At 48.3% G+C, this 15288-nt stretch overlaps 1 protein-coding gene across 1 annotated transcript in view; it reads right to left on the reverse strand.

Annotated features, from left to right (window-relative positions):
• LOC114695382 (RING1 and YY1 binding protein) overlaps positions 1-8789 on the reverse strand; it is a 53765-nt gene extending 44976 nt beyond the window's left edge. The window contains exons 1-2 of the mRNA XM_028872707.2: positions 8667-8789; positions 7902-8027 (exon numbers count right to left, since the gene is read on the reverse strand). Coding sequence (XP_028728540.1) covers positions 7902-8027; positions 8667-8698 — 158 coding nt within the window. The 5' untranslated portion in view covers positions 8699-8789. The remainder of the gene's footprint in view (positions 1-7901; positions 8028-8666) is intronic.
• Between the last annotated feature and the right edge of the window lie 6499 nt (positions 8790-15288).

Consider the following 15288-nt stretch of genomic DNA (forward strand, 5'->3'; position numbering starts at 1 on the left):
GCTCAAAACCACTCCAGAAACTACTTGAAATGCACTGCTTCTTGCCAAGGCTTTCTGGTCTTACATTTAAGCCACAGTGCCTGTTTAGGAAAAAACCAGAAAAACAAGATATTATAGGAGCACACTTCAGGGAGACAATGTTCACCTAACTCAATAACATTAAACACACAAGAGAAAAGCCCTCACATATGAAAGAACATTTGCTACAACTCAAAACTGAGGCTGGGTGGGAGTGTTGCTCCAGCACACATTAGGCAATGGTTTTTGATCTCCAAAACTACAAACAACCAAAAGAACTGTAACTATTTCTTCAAGTCTTTATATAGAGCAGACATCGGTGACCCCTAGGAGGTGCCAGGTTGTATTATAATAAACACAGGAAAACAAAATGATAAAAATCAAGACCCTGTCCTCCAACAAGGTAACAACAGGGGAAGGCTGGCAAATCAAATATATACAGCTGAAATACACACACACACACACACACACACACACACACACACACACACACACACACACACACACGATAGGACGAGTGCAACAGAAATAGAAAATAGAAAAAGCCCTTAAAGGAAAATAGAGGAAGACCCATGGATGTATGAAGGAAGACATGGTCCACACTCAGAAGACACTAAACCGTTTTGTATGGAACAAACATGTTCTGCAGATGGGGTAGTTGCAAGCTGTTTCCAGAACTCCTTTAGACAGACACAGGGAAAGACCAAACCACAATATCTTTGAGATACTCAGAATTTAGATTTCCTCCTAAAAGAATGTGAACCAGGAGCTGGAGAATTGGCTCAACGGTTAAGAACACTGGCTGACCTTCCAGAGGAACTGAATTCAATTCCCAGCAACCATATGGTGGCTCACAACCATCTGTAATGAGATCTGGCGCCCTCTTCTGGCCTCCAGGGAGAACACTGTATACATAAAAACATAAATGTTTAAAAAAAAAAAGCTGGGCGGTGGTGGCGCACACCTTTAATCCTAGCACTTGAGGCAGAGGCAGGCGGATATCTGTGAGTTCAAGGCCAGCCTGGTCTCCAAAGCGAGTTCCAGGAAAGGCGCAAAGCTACATAGAGAAACCCTGTCTCAAAAAACAAAAACAAGCAAACAAAAAAGAATGCGAGCCAGGAGATAATTTGAAGTAGGATTTGTGAGTGTGCTCTGTGTGGCACCTTCGGGAAATACTCTCAGAACTCAGCTTTTCAACCTATGGATTGAATTGCCTTCAAGCTGCTCAAATGGAGAAGCAGTCCAGGAAGCAGGTATATCTGTCTTATGTACTCAAGCGTGGAGGTGATGATGAGAGATTAATAATGATGGTGAGTAGAGACTAATAATTAACAGTCTCTGAGAATGCAAACATTTGGAAGAGAAAGTCAAAGAATGTAATGATGGACTGAGATGCTGTTCAATTGCAGAGCACTTGTCTACACACATGCGGCCCTGGTGTCTATCCTAAGCACCTAAAGAGTTAAAAAGAGGTTAGGAGAAACAGGGTATACAGTCCAGGTATGATCCATTAATCCAGGCAAGGAGGCTGAGAATCCTGAGTTCAAGACCAGCATCAGCCAGTCTATACAACCAATCTTACACTCAAAAACAATGAGGCCTTCTTCAAGGAAGAGACTGTTTCCACTTTAGACAATCACCGACTCTTATGTGTTCAGTCACACCATGTCCATCATCACAGTTACTACACTTGGTTCTCATTGGCTATTGTTTCTTGGAAGGAGAAGTTCCCCATTTACTTATTAATCAGTATTTTGAAATAGCAGTGACTGACAAGCTCCAACAGGTGTAGTGAGAGGCATGTACCAGAGACTGAAGCTGAGGCAAAAGAACTTATGGTTCAAGGCCAGCCTAAACTACATACTGAGTGCCAGGTCAGCCTGGGTTAGCTGCCTCAAAAATGCAAAAAAAAAAAAAGAAAAAGAAAAAGACTGCTAAACAATATACCCAAATAGAGGTGAGAATCAATTTCCTTTTATGACCTCTACAAGTTTCACACCTTTCAGTCCACTCATATAAAAGGATAAAACTCTGGTCTGTTGTGGTGGTCCACACCTTTAGGCAAAGACAAGATAATCTCTGAGATCTTGATCTGCATAACAGAGACTGACTAAAATAAATAAATAAAGGGATAGTCTGAGGGCAGCTGCTCAGAGGGAAACTCAGATGGTCTGAGAATAAAACATCACTGATAAATAAATAAACAAGATGTGCTCACAGCATCATAGCTGATCTACTCAGCCTAACAGTGAGTTAAAACAGAAGGAAAACTAATCACCCCGATGATAAAACATGAGACAGTATACAAGGGGTTTCTGGGAACATTCTCCAAACAATCTGAAGACTCCGGAACACCAAGTTACAAGCATGTACTTACTCTGCAGAAGTTCATGAAGCATTTAAACGTGAACACTACCCACAGGTAAAGCAAGGACTACTGTAGGGACAAAGACAATACCACAAGGAGGGGAAGTACTGACCAAGGACAAGAGAGAAAACAGGCCAGAGAGAAACAGAATGTGGGCTGCTCCAGTCCAGAATCCTACTCTGAGCACGTAGTCAAAAAGCTGGTCTGGTAGTTCTTTTGGTAAGCTACAGAAATAGAGCTGTGTATGTATAATCTCCTATCCTGGTGATTGAAAAAACACTGAAGGATGCTAACTGGCCTACATTTAACATACAACATACAACTAAGTCGAGTACCCTAGGACTCGCAATGTAAACATCATCCAAACTAAAAGATAAACAGCACACATAAATCTGTAGACCTCACTCCTCCTCTGGCTCCAAAAGCAGGCAGCATCACCACACCTAAACAGGCAAATACAGACAGCAGCACTGTCCATCTGTCCATAGAGCGGCCTCCACCTGCCCTCACACTCCTCTGTGCTCATTACCACATTCTTCAGGGCATCCATCAAAAGTTGAAATGATCTTAATTTGTTGTTTATGGATCTTCTCTTCCCTCTCCATAGTATTCAATTCTATGAGAACAGGAACTTTGCCTGTCTTTGGACCACTGTGCATACACACAGAATCTGATGGCTCTGTACATAATAAAAACTTGTCAAGTGATCAGGTAAATTATCTACCCAGGTAATCTACTTTAAGGTCACCATGTATAACTTAAGATCAAGTCAGTACCAATGAATTGGTCAGTTCAATACAATAACACAAAATAAATTATTACTCAACTCCTGGTGAGAGTAATCTTGAAAACTTGCAGCTTTGAAAGGAGCATTCAGCTCAAAGGTTTGGTAAGGTTTAATGATTTGGAAAACAGAGGGAATTTTTGAAATGTATTTTACAGAGTATTTTTATGAAAGACAGTCATTACAACGAAGCCAATGTGACTCAAGGTGCAAAACCACAGTTGTGGATTCTCAGGAAATATGGGTAAGAGGCCTGGAAGTCTTACTATCTGAAATATACCGACAGATGCACTTTGGTTCCAGCAAAGATCATAACTTTATTGTGGTTTTTCCACAAAACTTCTCTAATGCTTAGTGACTTCTCAACAGACTGAGTTGTCTTTTCACATTCATTGTTACATAGGAAAAGGATTATGTGACTCTCCCACCCACCTGCCATTTTATACATACAAAAATGCTCCTTATCTCCCCATCTGGCAAAGCTGGGTGTACCACCATGGTGCAGAGGCAACCTTCCAACAGTCCACAACTACTTTAGGCTCCACTGTTAACTTTGCTGTGTGTCAATGAATGTGATGAGAAGAAATCAACTGACATGGTAATGTTCTAAAAACTTGGAATGTGGTGATAGTGGCACTCTTTCAAATGACTTAAGAAAAAACTCACTTAATTGCACTCATGATGAGTGAATGTTATGATATGTAATGTATGCCCCCAATAAAGCTAGTTTTAAAAAAATTCACAGACTGGAGGGATCGTTCAATGGTTAAGAGCACTTGAGGTATTCAAAGGACCAGAGTTCAAGTCCCAGAATCTGTATCAAGGCAGCTAACAACCACCTGTAACTCCAGCTGGTCCAGGGAATCTGATACCTTTGCTCACCTGCACATACATCATACATACCTGCAGAACTAACAAATAATAAAAATAAAAGATAACTTCTTTAAAAAATCAGTTACAGACTAGAGAATAAGAATGGTTAAGAAATTACAGACTAGAAGCCGGGCGGTGGTGGCGCACGCCTTTAATCCCAGCACTCGGGAGGCAGAGGCAGGCGGATCTCTGTGAGTTCGAGGCCAGCCTGGGCTACCAAGTGAGTTCCAGGAAAGGCGCAAAGCTACACAGAGAAACCCTGTCTCGAAAAACAAAAAAAAAAAAAAAAAAAGAGAAAAAAAAAAAGAAATTACAGACTAGAAAAGGCCAGATTTAATAACACACACCTGTAATACCCAAACTAGAGAGACTAGCAAAGGCCCAGAAGTTCAAAGCCAGCCCAGGCTATGTAGTCAGTTGCAAGCTATTCTGGACCCTACCTCAAAAGAATACAGACCCATGAGCCTGGAGAGATGGCTCAGTGGTTAAAAGCACTGACCTGCTCGCTCTTTCAGAGGGCCTGGGTTCAGTTCCCAGCACCCACATGTAGCTCACAACTGTCTGTAACTCCAGATTTAGGGGATCTGACACCCTCACACAGACATACATGCAGGCAAAACACCAATGCACATAAAATAAAAAATCAATTATCTTTGAAATAATTTAAAAAAAGAAAAAAAAAATTACAGACCCAACATGTACTTCATAATTCTCTCTAAAATGCAGACCTTAGCCCAGCAGGATCATTCACAAGTATAAATGAACCAATTACAAAGAGGTCTGCCCCCACTACTAGATCCCACTCCTTTTCCCTTGGGGCTTTTCTTACTGTCCCTTCACTCTGCTCTATGCCACTCCACGGAAGCCCCTATTCTAAATTAATTAACTAGCTACCTGCAGAGTTAAAAAGACGATACTGTACGTCACAAAAGAAGTAAAAAGCTGGCAGCTGATTTTGCAGAAACCAGTTTTCCTTTTCCAAAATAAATGGAGGGAAGAGTTCCTGCTAGTTGATTCCCAAGCCAGGCTGTTCCAATCCGATTTTACACATCTCTGGCAGTCTTTACAGCTTTGATTAGTTTACCTGGGTACATGTTCCACATCCTTTTAACACACACACCCCTTCCCTTCAGCTGCTTCTTTCACATCCTAGGAACTTCATAAATGCTCTTTAGATGGGTAGTATTTTCATACTTAAATGAGGGATATCAACCCTATCCCCAAAGGGCAAATAGCTCTGTGTCCTATTGGTCTAGCACTAATTTAAAGCTGTTTTCCTGGGTTGACTGGTTGATGCCAGCAGCAATACAAACAATAGTAATCACCAACTCCACAATAACTACTGGCCAGCTAACCAGATAAGGCTGTTTAAACACTAGCTCAGAGCAACAAAACCATGTGTGTCGGCAAACACTATTTCAAAATTGCCAATTTTCATCTATTACTCACCATCCAACCCCCTACCACCAGCTGGGTTGAAGTTCCTATAGACATAACTTTAATGCCCAGTACTGCAAAAACAAACCGGAAAAACAAATTAAGTTTTCTACTGCCACCTGATTAATAATATGAAGGAGAAAAAAAATGGCAAGATCCTGTGAAATCTTGGAAGTACAAAATTATTTACAAGAAAAAGGTTCAAGAGAAAATATTGTAATAGCCAATATTCCAAAGAAATCAAGGGATACATAATGGCTAGGAGAGCAGAACACTGGACATATTCGTTCCTTATTCATGAAACCCATGAATAACACAGAAAACCAAAAATGTTACTTGCATTCCACTTAATGACTTCTGAACAGATCTAAAACACTGAAGTATTGGTAACAACCAAAACCAAACAACCTCTGTCCAAAAAGTTATCATGACTGGTATTTTAAAGATCTGTGCAATCTGTATTCTGAACTTACTGAATGACTCAACTGCATGAAAGCCCTGAAAGACATCACTTTATCCATTTTTCTGAATTGACAGACTCTCAAATATCCTAAAATGTCACTGTCAGCTGTAGCTCTGAAAACTTTAGACAAAATATTAAGGTCAACACCTTTCAGGTGTTTCCAAAAAGTTGGTGAGTCAGGTTTTTCAATAAAAGTAGAAACTGAAAAGCATTTCAAGATGAGATAATTATTCCCAGCAATACATCAGATGTAAACTTTTGAAACTGGCTGAAGTGTTCTCTTCACCAGCATGGTTCTCAAGTTCTTACTAGTTTCCTGGTCATTTACTTGAACATCATCTACAGTAACACTCAAAGCAAAACCACAATAAAGAGCTTTGGCCTCAGAGGGATTCTACATGTAAAAAACATTACTCATAAATAATATACAGTTACTATTGATTTAAGTAACAAATACATTTCTAAACTTTCACGCTGCCTGATGGAATCCCCGATTTTAGACAGCAGAACAAAACCCACAGAAATGGGTTTTCCATTTAACTAAATGTATTATAATACAAAAATTTGACATGAATTTACTTTAACAAAAACAAAAACAACCTACTAGCTTAGCGGGGTGTGGTGACAACAGTCTACAACCCCAGCACTTAGGAGGCTTTCAGTTCCAGATTAGCTCCAAACATCGTAAGATGCTATCTTAGTAGAGGAAAAACTACTTAAGGGGAAATACATTCCAGTTCTTGAGTTCTGATTCAAAAGTCCCTTTTCTTAAGAGCTAGTGAAATTCAAAAACAGTCTACCAGTAACTTAACTAGGGCAATTCATTCTAGTTACAGACTTGCAGCTGAGCCTCTTTAATCCCAAGTGAAAGCAGAGCAATGAGACCCTGACAGGACACCTCACTCAGAACATCCAGGTGGAACTGCAGTCACGCTGGGATGGCGCCACCAACCCAAAATCAAACACCTGCCTAAATGAAACTTTTGACCGGCAACCTCAACTCCTGAAAGGTCCTAACCTCACTCTCACTTTCTATGTGCTCTGAAGACAGTCTCTTTATAGGAGAGCAAGAACCTAACTCTTAGCAACAGAAATCCAAATAAAAGTTACAACACCTGGAAGACTATAAAATCAGTTTTTACATTTTACCTAAGTCCATTTTAATGTCACCTCTGGAAGTAGTACCAACTCATTTGCTGTCTATCACATGCAGTTAACCAACCACTCTCGTCTCAATAGAAAAGAAACCCTTCCAATGTTTTAATACAAAACCATCACACACAAACTTCAAAAACCAATTCATCTCAACATTACACACATCTCTTCACCATTCTGCATAAGCTAGTAGCCAAAAAAAAAAAGAAAGAAAGAAAAGAAAAAACACCACACACATCAGCAACCCCCTTGCACTTTTCCAACCCTCCAATACGTATCTCCAAGTGCAAGAAAGAAGAGACATTTGCAACTCAAGACAGAACAAGGCACAACCCAGTCTTATTGTACTACCATGCCACCATTAAACACTCAGGAAAAAACTAATTCCGGAGAGACAAATTAAAACCACCCTGCACACGGCAAAAACAAAAAGGTCCTAATGTCCTACAATCCATAGCAATATCCCCACTTCCTCTCTCCCTTCTGGGAGCCAATATCAACAAGCCAAAGGAACCAAGTGTCAAATAAATCCAGTGTCTGTCTGAAACAAGACAAAAACCTGGGAAAATTCCCTCCCATAAATCCTTTATTTTAGCACGAGGCACTGCACCCAACTTTAAATGGCAAACAACCCGAACCACATCCCCTACCCCCAAATGCAAAAAAAAGGGTCGTAATCAACAAGTTGGCAAGAGGGCGATCAATAATAATAAAAGTACGACTCCCCTTCTCCGCACAGCAAATAGATACATAAAGCCAAAACAAGTCTTTCAACAAAAGCTAGCACACACGTCTTTCAGTACCTGGTGGAGGTGCCTTTCCGTACATCGCAGATGCTGCATTTAAAGGCTTCGGCGCTGTTCCTGAAGGTGCAGACGCTACAATCCCAAAAGCCTTCGTCTGCGGCAGGTTTCGCTTGTCTTTTTGGCCTTCCGAGGAGTCAGGAACCGATGGGAGGATGGAGAGAGGAGAGAAACAGGCGCTGGTGAGCCGTCGTCATTTCACAGGAATCCGACGCTGGAAACTTCTCGCGGCGACCACCCATCTACCCCACTGGCGGGCACCGGGGCCGGAGGGGCCGCCGGGCAGCGCGGAGCCGTGCGCCCCCTCCGGCCCCGGGAACCGAGCGCCTGGCGGCGACGGCTCACGCGGGCCGCGCCGGGCGCAGGAAGCGGGCCGACTCGTGGACGCGAGCGCGGGGCGGCGGGGGCGCGGCGCGGGCCGCGGGCCGGATCCCGAAGGCGGCGGGCAGCCGGGACGGCCGGGCGGCGGCGCGGAGGAGGCCGGCGCCGCGCGCTGCCCGCCCCTGCTCGCGCCCTCCCGCCCGCCCCACCTGGTTAAATCTCCCTTTGTCTGGGCGGAGCGGCGACGGCGGAGGGCGGCTGAGGAGGAGCCGCCATGGCTGCGGCGCGCACGGCCGCCGGCCCGAGCGGAGCGACACCGCCTCCCTCCGCCCCGGGTCTCCATCTTAGCGCGCCTCCCCCGCGCGGCCGCTCCGGCCTAGTCGCCGGCGTCCCCGCCCGCCGCGGCCGCCCTCCCCTTCCGCCCCCTCGGCGCCCGGCAGGTACCTGGTCGGGCTCTTCTTGTCGCCCATGGTCATGGACGGGCTGGCCCCCGGCGCCCCACAGCTGCGCGCGCCGCCGCTCAGAGGAGAAGCGCGGTCCGCAGCGTCGCGGAGCGGCCCCCGCCCTCCCGCGCCGCCCGCCCGCCCGCCCTCCGCCGCTGGCTCAAGCTCCGGCCGCCGCCGCCGCCGCCGCTGCCGCCGCCAGTCTCCGGACGAGACTAGTCCCCGCCAGCGCCGCCTCCGCCGAGTGACTGACGAGGGGCGGGGCCGGGCGCCGCGCGTCATGCGCCGGCCAGCCAATAGGAGGGCGACGACCGGCGCCGCGGGGGCGTGGCGTGGCGCGCGGGAGGGCGGGGCGCGGCGGGGGGGCGGGGCGGCCGGCGTGCGTGCCCGGGAGTGTGTGCGCGCGGGGGGCGCGCGTGCCTGCCGGTGGCCCCCGCGGCCCCGGCGCGTCTGAGCGTGCGAGCCCGGCGGGGAGCACGTGGCCGTGCCCGCGGGGCCCCCGCCGCTCGGTGGCGGCCCCTACTCGCCTCGGAGCCCTGTGCGGCCGCTGCTGGGACTCTCGCCCCGCAGCCGCTCCGCTGAAGTAGTTCCGCGCAGTTTGCGCGCGCCGCGGGGGGCTGCGCCTCGAGGCCCGCGTCTCCCGCACTGCCGCTTCTGCCACGCGGGGCTTTGTGGCCGCCTCCCCCGAGTGGCCCTCCCCGGCGACAGCCAGCCCCGCACCCTTCTGGGCCCGGGCGCCGGAGGGAACTCTGGAGAGGGTGTGGCGGAGCCGCGGGCCCCCGCAGCCGAAATAGGGCGTTTCCCCGGGGAAGTTGCTGTTCAGATCCAGGCGACCACATGCCTGCTTTCCAACCTCGAGCCGCGCGGCCCCTGCCTCAGAGAAATGAGGCTCCTAAGGCTCTTCCCAGGGAGGGCACCGTGGATGGAAAGCACGCTGACCTGTACCCCGCACTTGGGAAGTGTCTGGGCCCGACTCCATTCCCTCCGGCGCCGGAGGCTGGGAGGTGGGAAAGATCGGTAACCCTCACTTTCTGCCTTGCTCCAACCAAGAGTGCTCTTGCCACCGGTTGTGTCTCGGGGACCTCCACCCCCAGGAACTGGCAAGGAACCTTGGGGGGGGATGTCTGAAGATTAAAGGAAGCCCCAGGTCGGGGAGGAACCGGACCAGTGGGTGATGCTAAAAGGTGGGGGCAGGGATGGGATGTGGAGGACAGATAAGAGCAAGCCCAGGCTCTGGTTGACGTGCAAACTCAAAAAGTAGGTTCTTATCAGGACTGGCTCTTGGGAGAAGAGCAGAGCTGGAGACCCGCTGAAGCTGCCGTAGAGCGGGAAGCAGGAAGTCTTGGGATCTGAAGGGAGAGAATAAAAGAGGGAGGCAATGTGACCAAGATAAGCTTGATCAGCACTAGATGTCCTCCAAGCAGGCACACCCAGAAGGGCCAAGCTATACTGGTCAGCAAGGGTCAGCAACCTCCCAGGCCTGGGCCACTTACTACTTCTTAGGAATGAAGGAGGAAGGATGGAGTCCCTGGGGCAGAGGGGCCAGAGATAGCCAAGGAATGTGCATGTTAAGGCATGGCCCAAGGCCAGCAGCTTTGGCCTCTAGGGTCGGCCTGGCGTGCTTCCAGCACTCTGCCCCTGGTGCATTAAAAAAAAAAAAAAGTCCCTTTGGAGGGGGAGGCAGGGAACCACTAACGGGTTGCAGCTCAGTTCCTGCCTAGCAAAAAGGTCCTGGGTTACATCCCCAGGCACTGGGTAAATACACAAAGAATAAGCAGTCTCCCTGCAAACCCCATCCACAGAGGGTAGGGAGATTTATGCAGAAGTAGAACAAAACCGTTCTTGCACCTCAGTGCATATAGTCATGGCCTTGTATGCACCATGGAGGTGAAGGTGGGCTAAGGTTTTTCACCATCCTGGTGCAACCCAGCCCCAACCCCAGGTAATCACTACTTCAACTTAAGTCAGCCAAGGTTAGCTTGGTCCCTTCAGGAACTATCCTTGGGGTTATGTGGTATGCCTCAGGTAGAACTTTTTCCTCCCCGTGGTGGAGAAGAAACCCATGGCCTTGTTGGTAAGCAAGGACCGCCACTGAGTGATAGATAGCCCGAGCCCTGGCACTTCCTCCTCAGCAGAGTATCTTTGATAATTCTTCCATTCTGTTGCCTACATCCGAGTCCACACTCCTTTCTTTACCTAATCTTGTAGACTCCCATTGCAGTCACACCATCATTTATCCATAGGACATTGACTTTTTTTCAGGATGTCTTTTTGTGTGTGCATTTGTCCAGTGGTACCTTTGGGGGTGGAGTATGGGAGATTGTTTCTTGAAAGCTTGTTTTAAAGGAGAGTTTACAGAATAAAGAGCTCATTTCTAGGAACTTCCTAGGAGACAGCAGATTCAGGAATTCTGGTTTTAGTCAGTAGTGGGAAATGAGACTATCAGAAGTGTCTTCTAGTTCCAGGAGTACATGGGACACCCTACCCCTAGATTTTGGAGTCCATGCGCCATGGCAGGATGGCTCTAGGCAGAAGGCACTGAAGTCCCAGAGTAGGGAACTTCAACTTGAGCTGGATGGCAGGCAGACCTTCCTGCAAGTGAGAGGTGCCCACCCTCCTTGGTCCTCTGGTTCCTGTCTTGAACTTTTGTCAAGAAAGAAGGGGACAGGCAGTGGTGGCACACCTTTAATCCCAGCACTCAGGGAGGCAGAGCCAGGTGGATGGATCTCTGAGTTTCAGGCCAGCCTGGTCTCCAAAGCAAGCTCCAGCACCAGACAGGCACCAAAACCACACAGAGAAACCCTGTCTGGCGGGAGTGGGGGGGGGGGTGAGGGGGCGGGGGGGGGGGTGCCGCTCACCTTTAAATCCCAGCCAACATCCAGCAGCATGGCATGTGGATGTCTGAATTAGAAGCTAGCCTGGTACAGAGACAACCAAGCCAAGCTAGTGGGAACTCATGAACTTTAGACCAACAGCTGTGGAGTCTCCATGGGACTGGACTAGGCCCTCTGCATAAGTGAGACAGTTGTGTAGCTTGATCTGCTTAAGGGACCCCCTGGCAGTAGAATCAGAATCCATCCCTGGTGCATGAGCTGGCTTTTTTGGAGCCCACTACCTATGGTGGGACACCTCGCACTGCCTTGATGCAGGGGAGGGGCTTAGACCTGCCTCTGCTGAATGTACCAGGCTCTGCTGACTCCCCACGGGAGGCCTCACCTTGTTGGAGGAGGGAATGGGGGTGGGTTGTAGGGGGGTAGGCTGGAAGGGTGGGAGGAGGGAGGAGAGGGGGATCTGTGTTTGGTACGGAAAATGAATAGAAAATTCCTTAATTAAAAAAAAATATTTAAGACAGGTTAAAAAAGAGAGAAGCTAGCCTGGACTTATAGTGGGTTCCAAGCCAGCCAGGGCTACTTAGACCCTGTCTCAAAAAGAGAGGAAAGAAGGAAGGAAGGGCTGGGCGGTGGTGGCGCACGCCTTTAATGCCAGCACTCGGGAGGCAGAGCCAGGCGGATCTCTGTGAGTTCGAGGCCAGCTTGGGCTACCAAGTGAGCTCCAGGAAAGGCACAAAGCTACACAGAGAAACCCTGTCTTGAAAAACCAAAAAAAAAAGAAAGAAAGAAAGAAAGAAAGAAAGAAAGAAAGAAAGAAAGAAAGAAAGAAAGAAAGAAAGAAAAAAGGAAGGAAGAGAAGTGGGAGGGAGGGAGAACTCTAGCCTATACAAAGGAAGGGTCTGGAAAGTTGTCAGTGCAGCCCTGCTTTTAAATTTGCTACTGCTCTCGAAGGGCGGTGGTGGCCCACACCTTTAATCCAGCACTCAGGAGGCAGAGGCGGGCAGATCTCTGTGAGTTCAAGGACAGCCTGATCTACAGAGAGCATGCCAGGACAGGACACAGAGAGAGCCTGTCTCCAAAAACAACAACAACAAAATTGCTGCTGCTGGTTTAGCCTGAATGCTCTGGGAGGCTGGAACTTTGAGCCTGAGACATACCTAATAAAGGCATGATAAACAAGTGGGAGAGATAAGCCTGTCTCGAGTACCTCCAGGCTTGCCCCAGGCCCTCCCATGTCACCCTGGTGGTCTGAGACTCCAGGCACAGTCTAGGCTGAAGTTTGCACTAGTCTACAGTGAACTGAGGACAGTGAAGGCTAAATGTGAGACCGCTTTGCTCTGCCCAAGGAAACGACCACCCAGAGATGGTTCTTAGAAGAACTTTTTTATTCGAGATTATCATCTCAGTGTTTTTCTTTTCTTAGATGGATAGCTCATGTCAGTATGCCTTCTCTGTTGTGTTGTCTTTGTTGGGGGATGGGTGTTGGCTTGTTTTTCAGGTAGGGTCTCATGTAGCCCAAGTTGGCCCAGAACTCATGAGCCTCGTCCTAACACTGTCTCCCAACTGCTGGGATCGTGACAGCTGTTGCCTTACTCCGGCTTTTACCCTGGCTTTAACAGACTAATGGCAATAGTACATGGGAGTAGATTGTCTTAAAATGCACTCAGGTGCCTCCAGTTCTGATGGTAGGTTACTTTCCTAAGTTCCGGTGATGTCATCCTGGAAGGCTTTAGTGTGCTGAGGTCTCAATGACTTTACTGAACCTTTCCAGGCCAGTGGGATTGAAGGGAAGAGGGGGGAAAACCGTATCAACGGGTGACTGGAAAAGCCAGCCGAGAAGGTCAGAGACTTAGGAAGGTTAAGATCTCAATTGTAATGGCTAACAATCAATGCCCTACTTTGCAGAGAATGTTCATTTAGGGGTTTAGAGGAAATTACTTCTTGGAGGGACCAACCACTTGGAATTGTCTCAGGAACAGAGCGGAATAGAACCAGATTCCCTTTAGGACCCAGGGCGTGTCCTGATATCACTGGGCACATTCAGAGCATCACACTGGAGGCACTGGAAGTCCAAGCTGGAGGCTGGTGGAGTGCCCTGGCCCTCAGTGCTGAAGCTTACCCAGATTGTGTGTGAGGTTTAGGACCTTTCAAGGACCTTCGCCTTGCACAGCAGGAAAGGCCACAAGTCACAACTGTGCTGGTGCTGTGGCACACACACACACACACACACACACACACACACACACCCATAAATAAATACCAACAAACAAACTGCTGGACAACATAGCACACAACTGACTAAAATTAAACTAAATCAGGCCAGGTATGATAGCATATGACTTTAATCCCAGTACTCAGGACGCAGAGGCAGGTGGGTCTCTATGAGTTTGAGGCCAGCCTGGTCCACAGAGTAAGTTCCAGGAAATCCAGGGCTATGTAGAGAGACTGTCTCAAAACCAACCAACCAACCAAACAAACAAACAAACGAATGAATAAAAGTCTAAAATATCAGGGAGAAAATATAAATAGGCAAGTCTCCTAATGGTATATAAAGATTCTTTACACAATGCATGAAGAACAAAGGTTCAGGGCTGGGGTTGTAATTGGATGGGTAGAGTGGTCCATGCAGGTAGCCCTGGGCTCCATCCCCCACAGCATGCAGGAAGCCCTGGGCTCCATCCCTCACAGCATGCAGGAGCCCTGGGCTCCATCCCTCACAGCATGCAGGAGCCCTGGGCTCCATCCCCACAGCATGCAGGAAGCCCCGGGCTCCATCCCCACAGCATGCAGGAAGCCCTGGGCTCCATCCCCACAGCATGCAGGAAGCCCCAGGCTCCATCCCCCACAGCATGCAAGAAGCCCTGGGCTCCATCCCCACAGCATGCAGGAAGCCCTGGGCTCCATCCCCCACAGCATGCAGGGAGCCCTGGGCTCCAGCTCCAAAGCATGCAGGAAGCCCTGGGCTCCATCCTCACAGCATGCAGGAAGTCCTGGGCTCCATATCCCCCCCCCCCCCCCCCCCCCCCCCGCACTGCATAAATCAGACACAACCGTACACCTGGAATCCCAACACTCAAGAGGTGGAGGAGAGTGGTTAGAAGCTCGAGGTCATCCCCAGCTATACAATGAGTTCTAGGCCAGCCTGTGCTACATAAGACCCTGTCTCTAAGCAAATCAATTAAATTGTCTTCTCTTTGAAAAGCGCTGTTGAGAAAATGAAAAGAAGGTCTGGACCGGACCGTAGCTCAGTCGGTAATGTGCTTGCCTAGCACATCAGAGGCCCTGGACTCAATCTCCTGTACTACCTAGATCTGACATGGTGGCTCAGGCCTATAAGCCCAGCACTGGGGAGGTGAGGCAGGGGGATCAGAAACTGAAAGTCCTCTTCAACTATGTTCAAAGTCAGCCTGAGCTGTATGAGACGCTATGTCCAAAAAGAGAAGGAAGAGAAAGTGGGCACACACACACACACAAAAGAAAGGAACAGACCTGAAAAAATGAGGCAAAGACTGGGGACCAATATTTACAAAATACATAGCTGATAAAGGACTTGCATCCAAAAATATGGCTTACTTTTCCTTATGCAGCCTAATGAAACATGAGCAGAAGATGCAGACAGACATTTCACCAGGAGGTACAGAGACGGCATCCACAAACATGTCCAATGTCAGTATTCAGGAGGGAACCCACACATACAAAGCCACAGCAATATACCCCTGAGCCTCAGAGTGGCTTAAGTCAGAAAACCCGGCAATGCCAAGTGCAGGGGAGGATGTGGCACTACCCTCCTCC

The sequence above is a fragment of the Peromyscus leucopus genome, chromosome 3, assembly GCF_004664715.2.
Source record: "Peromyscus leucopus breed LL Stock chromosome 3, UCI_PerLeu_2.1, whole genome shotgun sequence".
Lineage (NCBI taxonomy): Eukaryota > Metazoa > Chordata > Mammalia > Rodentia > Cricetidae > Peromyscus > Peromyscus leucopus.